This window comes from Oncorhynchus tshawytscha, linkage group LG30, assembly GCF_018296145.1.
Source record: "Oncorhynchus tshawytscha isolate Ot180627B linkage group LG30, Otsh_v2.0, whole genome shotgun sequence".
In the NCBI taxonomy this organism is placed as follows: Eukaryota; Metazoa; Chordata; class Actinopteri; order Salmoniformes; family Salmonidae; genus Oncorhynchus; species Oncorhynchus tshawytscha.
Window position 1 is genome coordinate 11,586,387 of NC_056458.1, and position 16,463 is coordinate 11,602,849.

Below are 16,463 nucleotides of genomic sequence, written 5' to 3' on the forward strand. Positions count from 1 at the left end.
CCTCAACATGGAACTCCCTATCACAATTGCTGGAATGATCTGGCCTCTGCTGTGTCTCGAAGTAGATTGCGAGGCCAGAGCCACAGAACTCACCTGACAAAAGAGCTGCTGCGATGCCAGTTGCGTGCAGGACACAACAGCCAAAGGGACAGAGCTCTGATCCAGAGAGTATGGCCCAGCAGACGGGGGGCTGCAGTGGTCCAGGCAGTACCCAGGCAATTGATTGACTAGAACAGGGAAAGGTAGCTGAAGGGGCATCCACAGCCACAGAGGGAACACCAAAGCCCCCAGCAGAAGACAGCTGGTACATGGGCTCAAAGCAATTTGAAAGTTATAAGTCCGGAGGCGGGGGAAGAAGGCACACATCCATTTAGGCTCCGAAACACATCCATTTAGGCTCACCTGAAGTCGAACGATGAGCAGCCATTTTCTGGTTCAAGCTAGTAGAGGGGTGCAGTGGCGGAAATTGATCAGAGTCCAGGAAGGTCCCACGGCAGGTAGAAGACCACACCTATTCTCGCCAGTGGCACAGTGAACCCTGTAGAGTGGTGGTGAAGTGCAGATGATGCATCACATCGTGGGGTGGACTAGTAATGTCAGGGCCTCTCAGTGAGGCAACGGCTGTGGATTGATTTCTCGTTCTACCTTGCTCCGGTCCTGGTCAGTCAGGGGTGTGAAGTCTGGGTGGCTCAGTCTCAGTAGGTAGGTGGTCATGGGATTGGGTAACCTGGTTGACCTCTTGTCTCTGGGCTCTATCCTCTTCTTCAGAGTGAGCTGCAGTAGATGTGGTCACCATGGTGAATAGTGTGGTGCTTACTGCATGTGGAGTTGCTATATTGGCCTGGGGATCTGGTCTGGGGAGCTTTTTATGTTGATGCCATTATAAATCTCAGATTCGAAAATATATATGAACCATCCCTACAACAACAACAGGTTATAGGTTCATGCCAAGATGTTTTGTTTTACTGTAGCTCATTATACATCAGCAATCTCCTTCAATATAATAGATAAGAGGGCTGGGCTCCAATGGGTGTACCGCCCCCACACACACACACTCCTATATCTAACTCAGATATAAATAAAGCTGCTCTGCACAGTTTGGTTTATTATTTAGATCAGATACACTATGAATCTACACTAAGAAATAACACTTGATTCATTGCACTCAATTGAAAAGAACAGTGTTTTTACTTCCCAATGGCGTTCAGTGAAGTGGATGGATATCAAGCAGTACAATACTGTTTTCCTCTCCACAACTCGTCTTGCGTTAAGAAGGAGCGAACCATAGCAGAAAATATACTCCTGCACCTTTTTTTTTTCTCTGTCTCATCATTCACAGTGTTTGTGAATCTGCTGGTGATCATCTCCATCTCTCACTTCAAGCAGCTCCACACTCCAACCAACCTGCTCATCCTCTCTCTGGCTGTGTCAGATCTCCTGGTTGGGATTGTTGTGATTCCAGTGGAGGGCATCAAAGTCATCGAGTCATGCTGGTATCTTGGTGAAACAATGTGTTCAGTTTTTCATGGGATTGTTTTCTCTGTCATTTTTGCATCTCTATACAATTTAGTCATCATAGCTGTTGACAGATATGTTGCTGTTTGTGATCCTTTACTCTACATTTCAAAAATAACTATTGGAAAAACATTGACTTCTATATTCCTAACCTGGATATTTTCTTTTATCTATAATCTTGTTATTCTATACTGTAATGGTCAATGGTATCGTTCTCAGGCACACAAGAACTGCCATGGAGAATGTGTGTTGATTATCAGTTTTACATGGGGAATTATTGACCTTTTTGTCTCCTTTGTTGCACCTTGTTCTGTTATTATATGCTTATACATGAACATTTTCAAAGTGGCAAGAATTCAAGTAAAAGTGATGAATATCACAACCAGGATCAAGATGTCAGAGAGTAAGGCAACCAAAACACTGGGGGTTGTGTTATCGGTGTTCCTCGTCGGATGGATCACATATTACGTTGGTTCACTTTCTGAGGACTACCTGGAACATTCAGATGTCATCATAGCATTTCTCTCCTGCGTTGTGTACATTAATTCCTTCCTTAACCCTCTGATCTATGCATTATTTTACCCATGGTTCAAAACAGCAGTAAGACACATCTTAACCTTACATATCCTGGCACCCTCATCCTCCTTAATAAATCTCTTTCCAGAAGATTGTTAGATTGTATTTTTTTTAAATGAGTGGCCTTGTAGGTACACACTGTATAACATGTTGTGCTATAGAAAGTTATGTAATATATATGTTATTGCTTATTGCTGCATGTTTGTATTGATGACTTAGGGCCCAATTCAATCGATTGGTTATACTGTAAAAGAAAACAGCACTGCAGGTTTACTAAGAATGTTGACATGGTATCCTAAGGACAGCTGTTGTTCTGTGTCATTAAAAATGACAACAGGAACAACTCAAGTGTGTGTTGGTTTTAGCGTGGTTAACAGCTCCAATACAACATTCTGAATGAATCAACAGTGTAATTTTCCCTCAGCAATTTATTATATTTGGACAACAAGTTTTAATGCAATGATATCATTATTATGTAGAGAAAGAGATGGCTTTAAAATACTAGCCATGTAATAACAGACACACAGCACCGTGGTGCCATTCATTCAGTAGAGTCAGACAGATTTCTAGACAGAGAAAAGTTTAATCAGAATGACAAAACGCAAAGTGAACTCTCACAGACAGATATGTATTGCTTTTGTTGGTTACATACGTGTAGATGATCAAAATGAAGCTGTACTGTATGCTAGCTATTGATAATTGAGTTAGTATAAGTGCAACTTAGCTGTTTGACTTTGAATTTTCTTTTATATTGTGTTAAATTATAGAAACCAAACCTAAAGGTATTTTCCCGTAATTTACTTGACCAAACTGGATTAAAAAAGGGTCTTCCAAGTGGCACAGTAGTCAAAGACTGCATCTCAGTGCTAGGGACGTCACTACAGACAACCTGGTTCAAATCCAGACTGTATCACAATCGAATGTGATTGGGAGTCCCATAGGGTGGTGCACAATTGGCCCAGCGTCGTCTGGGTTTGGCCGGTGTAGGCCGTCATTATAAATAAGAATTTATTCTTAACTGACTTGCCTAATTAAGTAAAGGTTACGTTTTTTAACGTTGTGATGTATGCAGGATGTATCATGATGCATGATGAATTTGACAAGCTACCAAATTACTAACAGGGAAGTAAACATTTGATTATGGCCTTGTATGGCATACATATCACTGATAGGTTCATCCAGTCAAGTAACATACTGCAACAGTGCCATCCTATGGGCAACACAATGTACTACACTCCTAAATATAAATGACAAGACATGGACAGCGTCTTATCTTCTGTAACTATTACGTGTACCCATCTCATTGTTATTATATTTTTAGAGATTGTTTCTGGTGGGTGCAAAACAATGGTTATGTGAGGTTAAATGTGTATGTTTTGGGATGTGAGTAACTCTGTTTGTTTGACCTGACGAAGATCCGTTTTGAATGGAAAACGTTGTCAATAAAGCAGGGAATTGGGAGCTTTAGCAGTGTGCGGTCCTTCTTGTTCTTTACTAATATTATTTAATAGCCCAGCACATTTGTTTCTAAGGACTTATCTGTGGACAGCATCTTTCCCACACAGTGTACCAAACATTAGGAACACCTTCCACCCCTTTTGCCCTCAGAACAGCCTCAATTCATCCAGCCTCAATGCCCATGGTTAATTTGGTTTGACATATCTCTGTGGGGCTATTTAGGGACCATCAGTAAATTACAAAATGTACAAGGTCAGTAGCTCCAAATTTCAATGACTTAAAAACCTCAAACCAACTGTACATGTTTGAAATTCATATAAAAATATTAGCACATTTACATTGTGTAATTTTTTATGGTTCCTAACTATCCCCAGAGCCTGGCTATCCAAAGTCAAACCAACTTTGCCACAGTCACACACGAGCTGGCTAAAGCTAACCACATATAAGAGACCGCATACAAGAGACACCCATCAAACCACACCCTGAAAATAACTCACATTTTACTTCATTCATGGCAGCTAGTATTTCTTAATTAGCCAAATCTAAAATGAGGCCAAATCAGGAAAACTGTTAAACTATTATCAATGTTTACCACCTCATTCTGGCAGTGCCCCAGCTGTCCAATCAATTGATCCCTGACCCACCAGGGTAATTTTTCCTGCTGTGTAATTCTGTAGAGTGCTCTGTGTCTGAGGGTGTGCCCAGCCTTCATTACGCTGATGGAGTCCCCCCCACCTACACAAGCCCAGCCTACACGTCCCCTTAACTCAACCGTTTTGCTCTGGCAATGTCTCGCTTATGCAAGTGGCTAAACATTGGCCTGCCCATATGAACATACTGTATTTCACAGCCTACGTTGATGTATCGGTAATGTATGGGTATAAAAAAAATGCATAAATTCAACTCCCACCTCTCCAAATCCCTGGTACAGCAAGCAATGATTATGATTTCATGTAACAGTATCAAATCTTATTGCGCCAAAATAATGAAATTATATTATTTGATATACATGATAGTATACTTATATTTGAATGTAATGTATACTGTACTTGCGCTTAGTAATTTCTTGATATTCTGCATTATATCTACTGCGGATGACCGGAGGCACACAGACAGAGACAGACAGTGGTTTGAGCCTTAGAGGACATCAGCGAGACACATGGAGGCAGACGCCCTGAAGTTCTGCTGACTTCCTCCCATCCCTCATCAGTAAAGTGCCCCTGTCCGGGAAGGCTTGGCTTGATGTCCCTGTGATGGTCATTATCAGATATGTCTGCCTCCCTCCATAGATCCATTAATAGCCTGTGTTTTATTCTCTGGGAATCTTCCCTCTGCCCCTGGCATGTTAATAATTGATATGAGTGCTATGTTGTTCTCATGGTCACCCAATTCCTGGATCTGATGGGGAAAAGGTTATTGAAAATGATGCCACCTGCAGTTTTAAACAGCAAGTCCCCTGTGTGTGTGTGTGACCATTTCCTAATTGGAGACAAACTGGCGTTTTTGTAATTGTATCCGCGGAGATATATAATACAATGTGTTTGTTGTACTGAATCTTATAAAGGAGCATTCAATAAAATGTCTAAATTAGGGAAAACGTGAAATGAGAACTGTTACTGAATATCTAGCTGCATATAACCCCCCAAATTATTTAACTCATTCCATCTTTAAAAGGATGAGTGGAAGTGTCATGCACGATCGCATGTGCAAACTGTCATGTACGAACACCAGTTGGCAGGAGTGGGTCAGACAGGGCATCCATAATGAGCTTTGAAAAGAAACAAACATTTGAGACATTACATTTTGTCTGGAAATACCTAGGACACCTACAGGTACAGAAAATAAGTGCCTTCCTCCTTTCAATTCTAGTTAAGGATGAGAGCCCTCTTCTCTGGACAAGGCAGCAGGGCTTGTAATACAAGTAATACCCTATTCCGCTATTCTCTCTCCACAATCCTTCCTTACCCTCTCTCTTCCCCCTCTGTCTCTTGCTCTCTCTCTGTCTCACTCTCTCTGCATCTAGATTGTTCATGGGGAGCAAGGACATTCTTTTTTCTGTAGCCTGTATTCAACATAGAAAGAGCGCAACAAATATGCAGCCAAGATAATAGAGAATGATCTTCAATATTTCTCCTCTCTCCCTCGCTGCTTCTCTCCTTTCACCTCACTCACTTCTACTTTCTCCTGCCCTTGTGCTCTGTGGTGGAATGTACAGCAGACAACTGTTTGAGGACGTCTAGGACAGACAGGGGTATTTACCGGTGGATGGATGGGGGTGCAGTGTGGTCATTTTCACATTCTGTTTTGGACCTGGAACGTGTCGGACAGGTAATACAACATCCAGCTGTTTTGGACCTGGAACGTGTCGGACAGGTAATACAACATCCAGCTGTTTTGGAATAAGTTCCTTCCTAGCAATTGTTACCTTTCATTAACTGGCAAGAGAAAAGTCATTTGTTAGTCCTTATTCATAACAAAAAGCCTGTGTTGAAATCCCAGCCAGAGAGCTGCTGTGACAAGAGGCTTTGGGCAGTAGAATGGTTGCTTAGGAGATGGAAGATCACACAGGTGTATCTAAACTCAGCAAAAAAAGAAACGTCCTCTCACTGTCAACTGTGTTTATTTTCAGCAAACTTAACATGTGTATATATTTGTATGAACATAACAAGACTCAACAAATGAGACATAAACTGAACAAGTTCCACAGACATGTGACTAACAGAAATGGATCAAATTCGTCCCTGAACAAAGGGGGGGGGGGTCAAAATCAAAAGTAGCAGTCAATGCAGCTGGTGGCCACACCAGATACTAAGTACTGCAGTGCATCTCCTCCTCATGGACTGCTCCAGATTTGCCCGTTCTTGTTGTGAGATGTTACCCCACTCTTCCAACAAGGCACCTGCAAGTTCCTGGATATTTCTGGGGGGAATGGCCCTAGCCCTCACCCTCTGATCCAACAGGTCCCAGACGTGCTCAATGGGATTGAGATCCGGGCTCTTCGCTGGCCATGGCAGAACACTGACATTCCTGAAATCACACACAGAACAAGCAGTATGGCTGGTGGCATTGTCATGCTGGAAGGTCATGTCAGGAAGAGCCTGCAGGAAGGATACCACATGAGGGGGGAGGATGAGGAGGATGTCTTCCCTGTAACTCACAGTGTTGAGACTGCCTGCAATGACAACAAACTCAGTCCAATGATGCTGTGACATACCTCCCCAGACCATGACGGACCCTCCACCTCCAAATCGATCCCGCTCCAGAGTACAGGCCTCAGTGTAACGCTCATTCCTTTGACGATAAAAGCAAATTCGACCATCACCCCTGGTGAAAGAAAACCTTGACTAGTCAGTGAAGAGCACTTTTTGCCAGTCCTGTCTAGTACAGCGATGGTGGGTTTGTGTCCATAGGCAACGTTGTTGCCGGTGATGTCTGGTGAGGACCTGCCTTACAACAGGCCTACAAGCCCTCAGTCCAGCCCCTCTCAGCCTATTGTGGACAGTCTGAGCACAGATCGGGCAGTTGTTGTTGACATCCTGTACCTGCCCCGCAGGTGTGATGTTTGGATGTTCCGATCCTGTGCAGGTGTTGTTACACGTGGTCTGCCACTGCGAGGACTATCGGCTGTCTGTCATGTCTCCCTGTAGCGCTGTCATAGGCATCTCACAGTACGGTCGGACAATTTAATGCCCTGGCCACATCTGCAGTCCTCATGCCTCTTTGCAGCATGCCAAAGGCACGTTCACGCAGATGAGCGTGGACCCTGGGCATTTTACTTTTGGTGTTTTTCAGAGTCAGTAGAAAGGCCTCTTTAGTGTCCTCAGTTCTCATAACTGTGACCTTAATTGCCTACTGTCTGTAAGCTGTTAGTGTCATAACGACCGTTCCACAGGTGCATGCTCATTAATTGTTTATGGTTCATTGAACAAGCATGGGAAACAGTGTTAAAGCCCTTTACAATGAAGATCTGTTAAGTTCTTTGGATTTTTACAACTTATCTTTGAAAGTCAGGGTCCTGAAAAAGGGAAGTTTATTTTTTTGCTGAGTTTAGGTGTAAACAATTGTTTAAACGGTATCTTAGGTTGAGGTTTTATTTCCAAACACTGTGAAACACTACAGACCGACCACGGTAAGTTTGTATTGTCATGTAAAATGCATGAAGAAAGTTTCAAATCATTACTTTCATACTCAGCTAGTCGTCAACGAACTACAGCACTGTTCATGTTGGTGTCTACTGTAAAGGGCCCTCCAAAGCAAACCAAGAGATAGAACTAGAGAGAGATACAGTGACAACGACCTTGTCAGCTCAGGGGTTTGAACTCGCAACCTTCCAGTTACTAGTCTAACACTCTAACCACTAGGCTCCGTCTTCACTTCACAAATCATCCATACATCAATTGTCTTAAATCATTTGTTTACTAACTAAATAATCACAGAAATGCATAAACAAACAAACAGTAGATATGATAGCGGAGTCTCCTAGTGGGATAAACCGGTATCGCGGCTTGGTGGACAAAAGGGAAGTGGGGGTCGACGGAGATTAAAAGACACTACAAAGTTGATAATTATAACAATTTAAATGCTAATGCACATGAACGCTCACTCATCGGGAATAATTGCAATCAATATATTTATTTACACTTAGTATGTCATTGTGATCTGTTGGAAAGTTTGTTTCTGTTGGAGAGTTTGTCTGCCTTCTCTCTCTGCCATGGTTAGAATGGTTAGTTCCGAGTAACATTCAGCAATGTTGTTATAGAATAGATGTTTCGGCGGTTGTCGGGTACATAATTCCTAGCTGCAGACTAGTAATTAGTATCAAAGATTTGTTCTTATTCTGTCTGTATCGATAGTCTCAGAGTTTAACCACGTGGTATGGTTAAGAATTCAGCAATCTACTCAAACCTTAGCCCTCTCGGTTATTGAGGTAAGCGTGGTCTGAATATAACCCCCACCTTTGGAATTTATATTCGGAAGAGCAGAATGGGGCTATCCCAGGATGCCAGATCAATGTCTGTGCTCATGGGGCGGGCCAATGTTTTAGTTAAACTCCAAAGGGAATTGGAGTTTCCTTCATTAAACAGTTTAAAATCACATTACATAATTCCACAAATAGACCCGTACACTAAAGCCTACAGGGAGATGTGCGAACAGGTATAGAAAACACACACATAGTTGACATAGCTACAAAATATCTAAATTGATAATTTGAAAATTAACTAGGAAAGTTACTCAAGTGACATAGGGGTGTGGTGCCTTCCTCTCTTTCCTTCCTCAAACAACTCTACAAAACTAGCTGTGTTTAGGCAAAGGTCTAAGTTTTGCACCAAAAGTGTCACCGACATGACCGCCACTTACAGATGCCACTGAGAAACCAGGGAGACTGAAGAACTAACACTAATCGCTAACTACCTAGCAGAGGTGGAGAGCACACCTCCCTGTACAGATTGCTGATTGCTTAGGAGAGGTGAAACCACTCCCCTCCAATACAACCACTGATTACCAAAACAAGTCACAAATTGTCCTGCCCCTTGATCATGGTTGATGTGTCAACAAGTATCTGCAAATGATCAGCAGTCAGCAGTTCACACACCAAGTAGGCCACTTGGAAGGCAGGCAGCTCTTAAAGCAGAAGGCCCTAGCTAGCAAAAAGACCGTACTAGACCACAACAGATAAAGACAACAAAAGGTAGACTTCTCACTCCTGGATATATCAGGAGTGCTCTAGCTATAGAATGAAGCACTACCACTACTAATAACTGAAAAATAAACAGCTAAACTAGACGTCACTCATCAGAGATGTTCTCAACATGTCTATGTTGCTGACTACTTGTGATTACAGATGCCCATTGTGTGACTATGGACTACCAGAACAGAGCAAATCCACTCTCCTCTCAGTCCAGAATGTCCTCCTCTCTCCTGCTCCTCCTCTTCCTCCACATCATAGAGATTGTCCATGGGCAAGGTAAGATTTCACATGTGACTGCCTGGCTGGGGATGGGGCAAGTATTTGGGAGAATATATTTGACAATTACGGCCAGGATTCAATCTGATCACAGATTTAGACATTGCACTATTTAAAGGTAATTTCCGATGAAAGCGTTTACCTTGAATCCACAAACATGTAAGCATTGCCTGTAAAACGTGATTTGCCGACAAAACATATTGGGATTGAAACCCGGCCTGAATCTAAACAGAAATAGTAACTGCAGTACACAGTAAGCAATTGGGAACCAAGGTATTGTAAATGGTTCATATCTTCAAGCTGAATTGAAAAATAATGTTACGAAGATAGAAATATTGTTAACCTCATTAATCAATCATCAATCCATATCTTTATTGTCGCAATTGGGAAATGTGTTGTGCAGTCTGGGTTAAACAATGAAGACAACATTAAAATCTGAGGCAACCATACAACAGATAGAGTATACACATAAGTCAAATAATGAGATCGGCTACAGTCTCAAAACATCATGTGCAGATTCAGATAGTTTACCGCCTGTGGGATAAAAGAGTTATTGGATCTGTTGCTCTTGAGTTTGGGAAGTCTAAAATGACGACCCAAGGGTGATCAGGACAGTCTAGATTACAGTGGGGCAAAAAAGTATTTAGTCAGCTACCAATTGTGCAAGTTCTCCCACTTAAAAAGATGAGAGGCCTGTAATTTTCATCATAGGTACACTTCAACTAGGACAGACAAAATGAGAAAAAAAAAAAAAAAAATCCAGAAAATGACATTGTAGGATTTTTAACCTCTTGATGCTACCCATCCCGGATCCGGGATCGTGACTACGGCTCAAGCTCATTAGCATAACACAAAATGTGAAAAAATATTCTTAGACATATTTAACCTCCACACCTACACAAGTCCAATAGCTCAAATGAAAGATAAACACCTTGTTCATCTACCCAGCAAGTCAGATTTCTAAAATGTTTTACGGCGAAAACATAGCACACATTTATATTAGACCACCACCGAAACAAAAGGCAAACGGCGGCCATTTTGTCCCAGAAAATATAAAATTTAAAAAGTAGGATTAAAAAATAAATAATTCACTAACCTTTTGAAAATCTTCATCAGATGACAGTAATATTACATGTTACACAGTACATTTTTTTTTTTTTTTCAATAATATGCCATTAATATCCATAAATCTCTGTTTACAATGACGACATTTCAAAAAATGCTACTCAAAATGTCCGGAGAAATTATGATAGCTCGGACAGATAACGTCAGATAACAAGCAATAAACATGACTAAATATACATGTTCTACATATAGTTACAAAGATACACTTCTTCTTAATACAACCGCTGTGTTACATTTATTTTTAACGTTACAGAATTCGTTCACTAGTCTATGCTATGAGTCGGCGCTCAGATATTAGCAGTGTCTCCTCTACGTTTGGAGTCCACAGAAACCCAAAATAACCACATAAATATTCCCTTACCTTTGATGTTCTTCGATCAGAAGACGTAGAAGGAGTCATACTTACCCAATACATCGTTTGGTTTCAAGTTGTGCGTCTTTGTATTAGCATATGCTAACAGCTTCAGCTGAAATGCACCCAAAATAACTTCTGCTCCTTCTGGTCCCGCACTCTTGCGCAATCAAACTTCAAAATTACATATTATATGTCGACTAAACTGGTCAAACTAAGTGCAGAATCGAGCAAAATGATGTTTTTATCATGTAAAACAATGATAATCGCAAACAAACGAACCGGCTTCAATTGGTGTCTATTGGAAAAGAACGTTCCCCAAATCGGCCGCGCGCAATAGAGTGCATGTATGTGAGAGTGAACCGGGCATTTTCGCCCGCCAAAGGATGAGGGAGCGCGAAATTCAAACAATGAACGTGCCAATTGAAAGCAGACATCGCGCTGAACAAATACATACTGTTCCCAGATCGGTAGCTGCCTGGGAAGGGTGGGGGCGATGACGTCAAAGTTGACCCAACTTTTCTCTTGACAAGAGAGAGTTTGGGAGAAAGGCTGCCCTGAGAGTTCTGCTTTACATACAGACATAATTTAAACGGTTTTAGAAACTTTAGAGTGTTTTCTATTCAATAATTATTATTATATGCATATATTAGCAATTTTGGAAAAAAATATTTTCAGTTTACTATGGGCACGCACTTCCTCCAACGGGGGCAGTATTGAGCCATAAGCTCAAGAGGTTAATGAATTTATTTGCAAATTATGGTGGAAAATAAGTATTTGGTCAACTACAAACAAGCAAGACCTCAAACCTCAAACCTCAAACAGTCATCACACCTGTCCAGAACTCCACTAAACTCCACTATGGCCAAGACCAAAGAGCTGTCAAAGGACACCAGAAACAAAATTGTAGACCTGCACCAGGCTGGGAAGACTGCATCTGCAATAGGTAAGCAGCTTGGTTTGAAGAAATCAACTGTGGGAGCAATTATTAGGAAATGGAAGACATACAAGACCACTGATAATCTCCCTCGATCTGGGGCTCCACGCAAGATCTCACCCCGTGGGGTCAAAATGATCACAAGAACGGTGAGCAGAAATCCCAGAACCACACGGGGGGACCTAGTGAATGACCTGCAGAGAGCTGGGACCAAAGTAACAAAGCCTACCATCAGTAACACACTACGCCGCCAGGGACTCAAATCCTGCAGTGCCAGACGTGCCCCCCTGCTTAAGCCAGTACATGTCCAGACCGTCTGAAGTTTGCTAGAGAGCATTTGGATGATCCAGAAGAAGATTGGGAGAATGTCATATGGTCAGATGAAACCAAAATATAACTTTTTGGTAAAAACTCAACTCGTCATGTTTGGAGGACAAAGAATGCTGACTTGCATCCAAAGAACACAATACCTACTGTGAAGCATGGGGGTGGAACATCATGCTTTGGGGCTGTTTTTCTGCAAAGGGACCAGGATGACTGATCCGTGTAAAGGAAAGAATGAATGGGGCCATGTATCGTGAGATTTTGAGTGAAAACCTCCTTCCATCAGCAAGGGCATTGAAGATGAAACGTGGCTGGGTCTTTCAGCATGACAATGATCCCAAACACACCGCCCGGGCAACGAAGGAGTGGCTTCGTAAGAAGCATTAAGGTCCTGGAGTGGCCTAGCCAGTCTCCAGATCTCAACCCCATAGAAAATCTTTGGAGGGAGTTGAAGGTCCTTGTTGCCCAGCAACAGCCCCAAAACATCACTGCTCTAGAGGAGATCTGCATGGAGGAATGGGACAAAATACCAGCAACAGTGTGTGAAAACCTTGTGAAGACTTACAGCAAACGTTTGACCTCTGTCATTGCCAACAAAGGGTATATAACAAAGTATTGAGATGAACTTTTGTTATTGACCAAATACTTATTTTCCACCATAATTTGCAAATAAATTCATTAAAAATCCTACAATGTGATTTTCAGGATTTTTTTTCTCAGTTTGTCTGTCATAGTTGAAGTATACCTATGATGAAAACTACAGGCCTCTCGCATCTTTAAGTGGGAGAACTTGCACAATTGGTGGCTGACTAAATACTTTTTTGCCCCACTGTACTCTCCTAACTACTTGCTCTCTGACCTTGCTGGCCACCTTTACCACCCTGTCTAGCCTGTTTTTGTTACCAACATTAAGATCACCAAACCAGGCCACTGGAGCTGCACAATTTTCAAGCTACATCCTGACATCCGGTTTGGGATGAACATATTGTGCCACAGACTCTCTCTCTCTCTCTCTCTCATAGCAGCACAGCACCACAGCCCAAGGTTAATGTGCCCTCAAGTTGGTGAGTGTTTAGGCTGGACAGGGCCTGATGAATGGTTCATCTCTCTGTGTGTATGCCAACGCAAACACACACCAGGGAGAGGGGAGCATGGGACAGATGGTGCTCCTTAGGAGGGCTCTGACTCTACCTGTCTCAATGGGAGAGTATGAAGGGAAGGATGGAGAGGAGTTGACAAGGATAGGAGAAAAAGTTAAAAATGAGCCTGTGTTCACAAGACCCATAGCCCATTCCATGTCTGTTCACAAATACATATTTTTGATAGCATGAAGACGGCAAATCCACAATCTCCTTATTCACAGCAAAGCAGCTGGCATTCTTTCCACTATTAAATAAATCTGAATGTCTGGGTGAGTATTATCCTTTGTTGCAAGTTTGCAGTAGCAGGTCAAAGCCACAAGATGGAAGCACTATTCAGCACTAGGAACAGTGGACAGCTCCCTCTTCATTTTTGAAGTCACAAGACTAAGCATGTTTTTTGCACTGGCGTAGCACACACTCCAGGAGGTCGGGCCCCCCTGATAGCACATGAACATCTCAATTTAACTCAATTTGTTAGGCACTAATCTATGGATTTCACCTGACTGGGCAGGGGCGTAGACATTGGTGAGCCTGGGAGGGCATAGGTCCATCCACTTTGGTAGCCAGGCCCACCCACTGAGGAGCCAAGCCCAGCCAATCAGAATGAGTTTTCCCCCACAAAAGGGCTTTATTACAGACAGAAATACTCCTGGCAACAGCTCTGGTGGATATTCCTGAAGTCAGCATACCAATTGCACGCTCTCTCAAAATGTGAGACATCTGTGTTGTGTGACAAAAATGTTAGAGCGGCCTTTTATCCCCCCAACCCCCAGCACCTGTGTAATGATCAAGAACTTTTGGAGGGGTTGGGGGATCTTTGCTCAAACCTTGCGGGTGGTGGGGTGGGGTGGGGGGTGACGGTGTCTCCTTAATCCATTGTCATTTACAACTTGTCTAGTGTTTAGATCTAGGTTATGACAAATGACACTATACTTTCATTTTCATACCATTAGATTATCTGGCATACTGCTTTTTGTGATGATTAAGTTGCTCAAATAGCTAAAGTGAAAACATTTGTTTTGGGAAAGCAATTATAAATGCTTATGGAGATGAAGAGAAAATAATGCTTGGCTTCCTCCATCCTGACAGATTGTTGCAAAATAAGCTTTCTGCAAAGCTGCCAACATCAGTGCTCTCATTATAGTCCTCATTCAGACTCTCCTGAATTTAAACAGTTTTGTAAGTTCCCTGGCAGGGATTCTATGGTTGTACTGGCTCTCAATCTTCTAACGGGTGTTGGAATGTGCGTGTGTGGGTTGTATCAATGCAGAAACACACATATCTTGTTTTTGGGATCAACACACTTGCACAGAAATAGTTAATCACATCTTCCCTAACAATTCCCCCTTTATCTTAGCTGTAAGAGACTGATGTAAAACCTTGCCTGTATCAAAGATTAATTATCTTAAAGATTTTCCCTTGTGTGTGCTTTTTGTATTTATCGCTGACTACAGACTGCATACACAGTGACAGTTGGCTGTATCTTAGCATGACCATTCACAGAGAAACATGGAGATAAGAGCTTCTAAGGCAATGCAGAAAGTCAATGGGGAGATAAGCTTCCAGTGCATTTTGCAAGGGGCTGTAAAGATATAATAGCCTGTTATTTTCCCTTTTCCAAAAAAAAGGTTGAAAGATTGAAACTTTGCCAGTGAATACACACACACACACATACAACGTAAAGAGAGAGAGAAAGCCCAAAATATATTATTCAGTGAAGGTTGAGAGTAGTTATTTATTATCAGTTCTTTATTAGAAGAAATACTGCAGAGCCAATGTTCAAACTAGCTTCTCTTCCAGCTGCGATTGTCTAGTTGTTCTTTTTTAGTTTCCTTTCTCAGTACAGGTGAGAGAGCCTGCCTGAATCATATCAAGGTTTGTGTCTCTACCCTGTGTCCACAGTAAATCTCACTGCACTCTCCACTGTGTGTTCCATTACACGTACAGTATTTCCTGACTATCCTATTAGTTAAGCATTTTTCATCAGAGAACCTATTTTTCTCTGCCAGTGTTCAGGTTAAACTGTAGAGAACCTAAACAGGACATCTAGTGTAGTCTTGTACATCTGTTACGATGGAATGACTCTCAGACTTCATTTAGCCTTGTGAGAGGCGTATGGCTAAGGGCAGGACCCATGTTAATATGTTGATGAATGGCTGTGTGTGCTGGGGGGAAACCTGCTGGGTTGTGACTGTGTGGCAGATGGTTGTACTCCTCTCACCAGCACAGGCAGAACTTTGCAGAGTCATATTCTGGTAACTCAAGGTAGCACTCTCATGCAGAGGGGGTTGATTGAGAAGAGTCACTTCTGTCAGACTATGATATGTATGTTGTTTGTCAGCGGGTTCCTTTAATGAAGGGGTTGGGCCTGAGGTTTTGCCTTTGTTGATATTGATCATAAAAGCCTTAGGGTGATTGCATTTGTCTGTTACCTTGGCAACATGATTATGCACAAGCCATTATGATCGACTATAACTTTTTTTCTCTCTCAGAGCCCAATGACTATATTTTTTGCATGCACACAAATTCAAGGTTCTGTTCTCTCGATGCCAAGGACAGAGCTGATTTTGCTATTCTCTTCATGGCCACTGGATGGCAGTGTTATGGTGTAAACATTTGGCTTTGCTGGAAAAATGTACCCGTTGAAATGTGGAGCACAGACCAGTTTCAGCTACAGTGTCTTCAGAACGTTTTAGTACCACTTGACTTATTACACATTTTGTCAGGTTATAAACGGAATTCAAAATTGATTAAATATGTATTTTTTTTCAACCATCTACATACAATACCCAATATAGACAAAGTGAAAACATGCTTTTAGAAATGTTTTCAAATGTATTACAAATGAAATACATGCCCTGAGTCAATACTTTTTAGAAGAACCGTTGGCTGTGGTTACAGCTTTGAGTCTTTTTGGGTCAGATCGAAATGTACTGCTGGGAGGGGTGGTCCAAATTATATGTATTTTTTGTCTCAATCTCCGTAATGTGTCTGCATCTATGTAATTACATATGTATTTATCTAAAAAATAGAGACCACAATGGAAATAAGTCCCTGACTTTATTGTGC

The 16,463-nt window shown here is 41.9% G+C and overlaps 1 protein-coding gene across 1 annotated transcript; it reads left to right on the top strand.

Annotated features, from left to right (window-relative positions):
- The first annotated feature begins 1,197 nt into the window (after positions 1 to 1,197).
- Positions 1,198 to 2,190, top strand: LOC112251486 (trace amine-associated receptor 13c-like). Its single transcript, XM_024422486.1, has one exon. The coding sequence runs from the start codon at positions 1,198 to 1,200 to the stop codon at positions 2,188 to 2,190; it is 993 nt and encodes a 330-aa protein (XP_024278254.1).
- Positions 2,191 to 16,463: the final 14,273 nt, after the last annotated feature.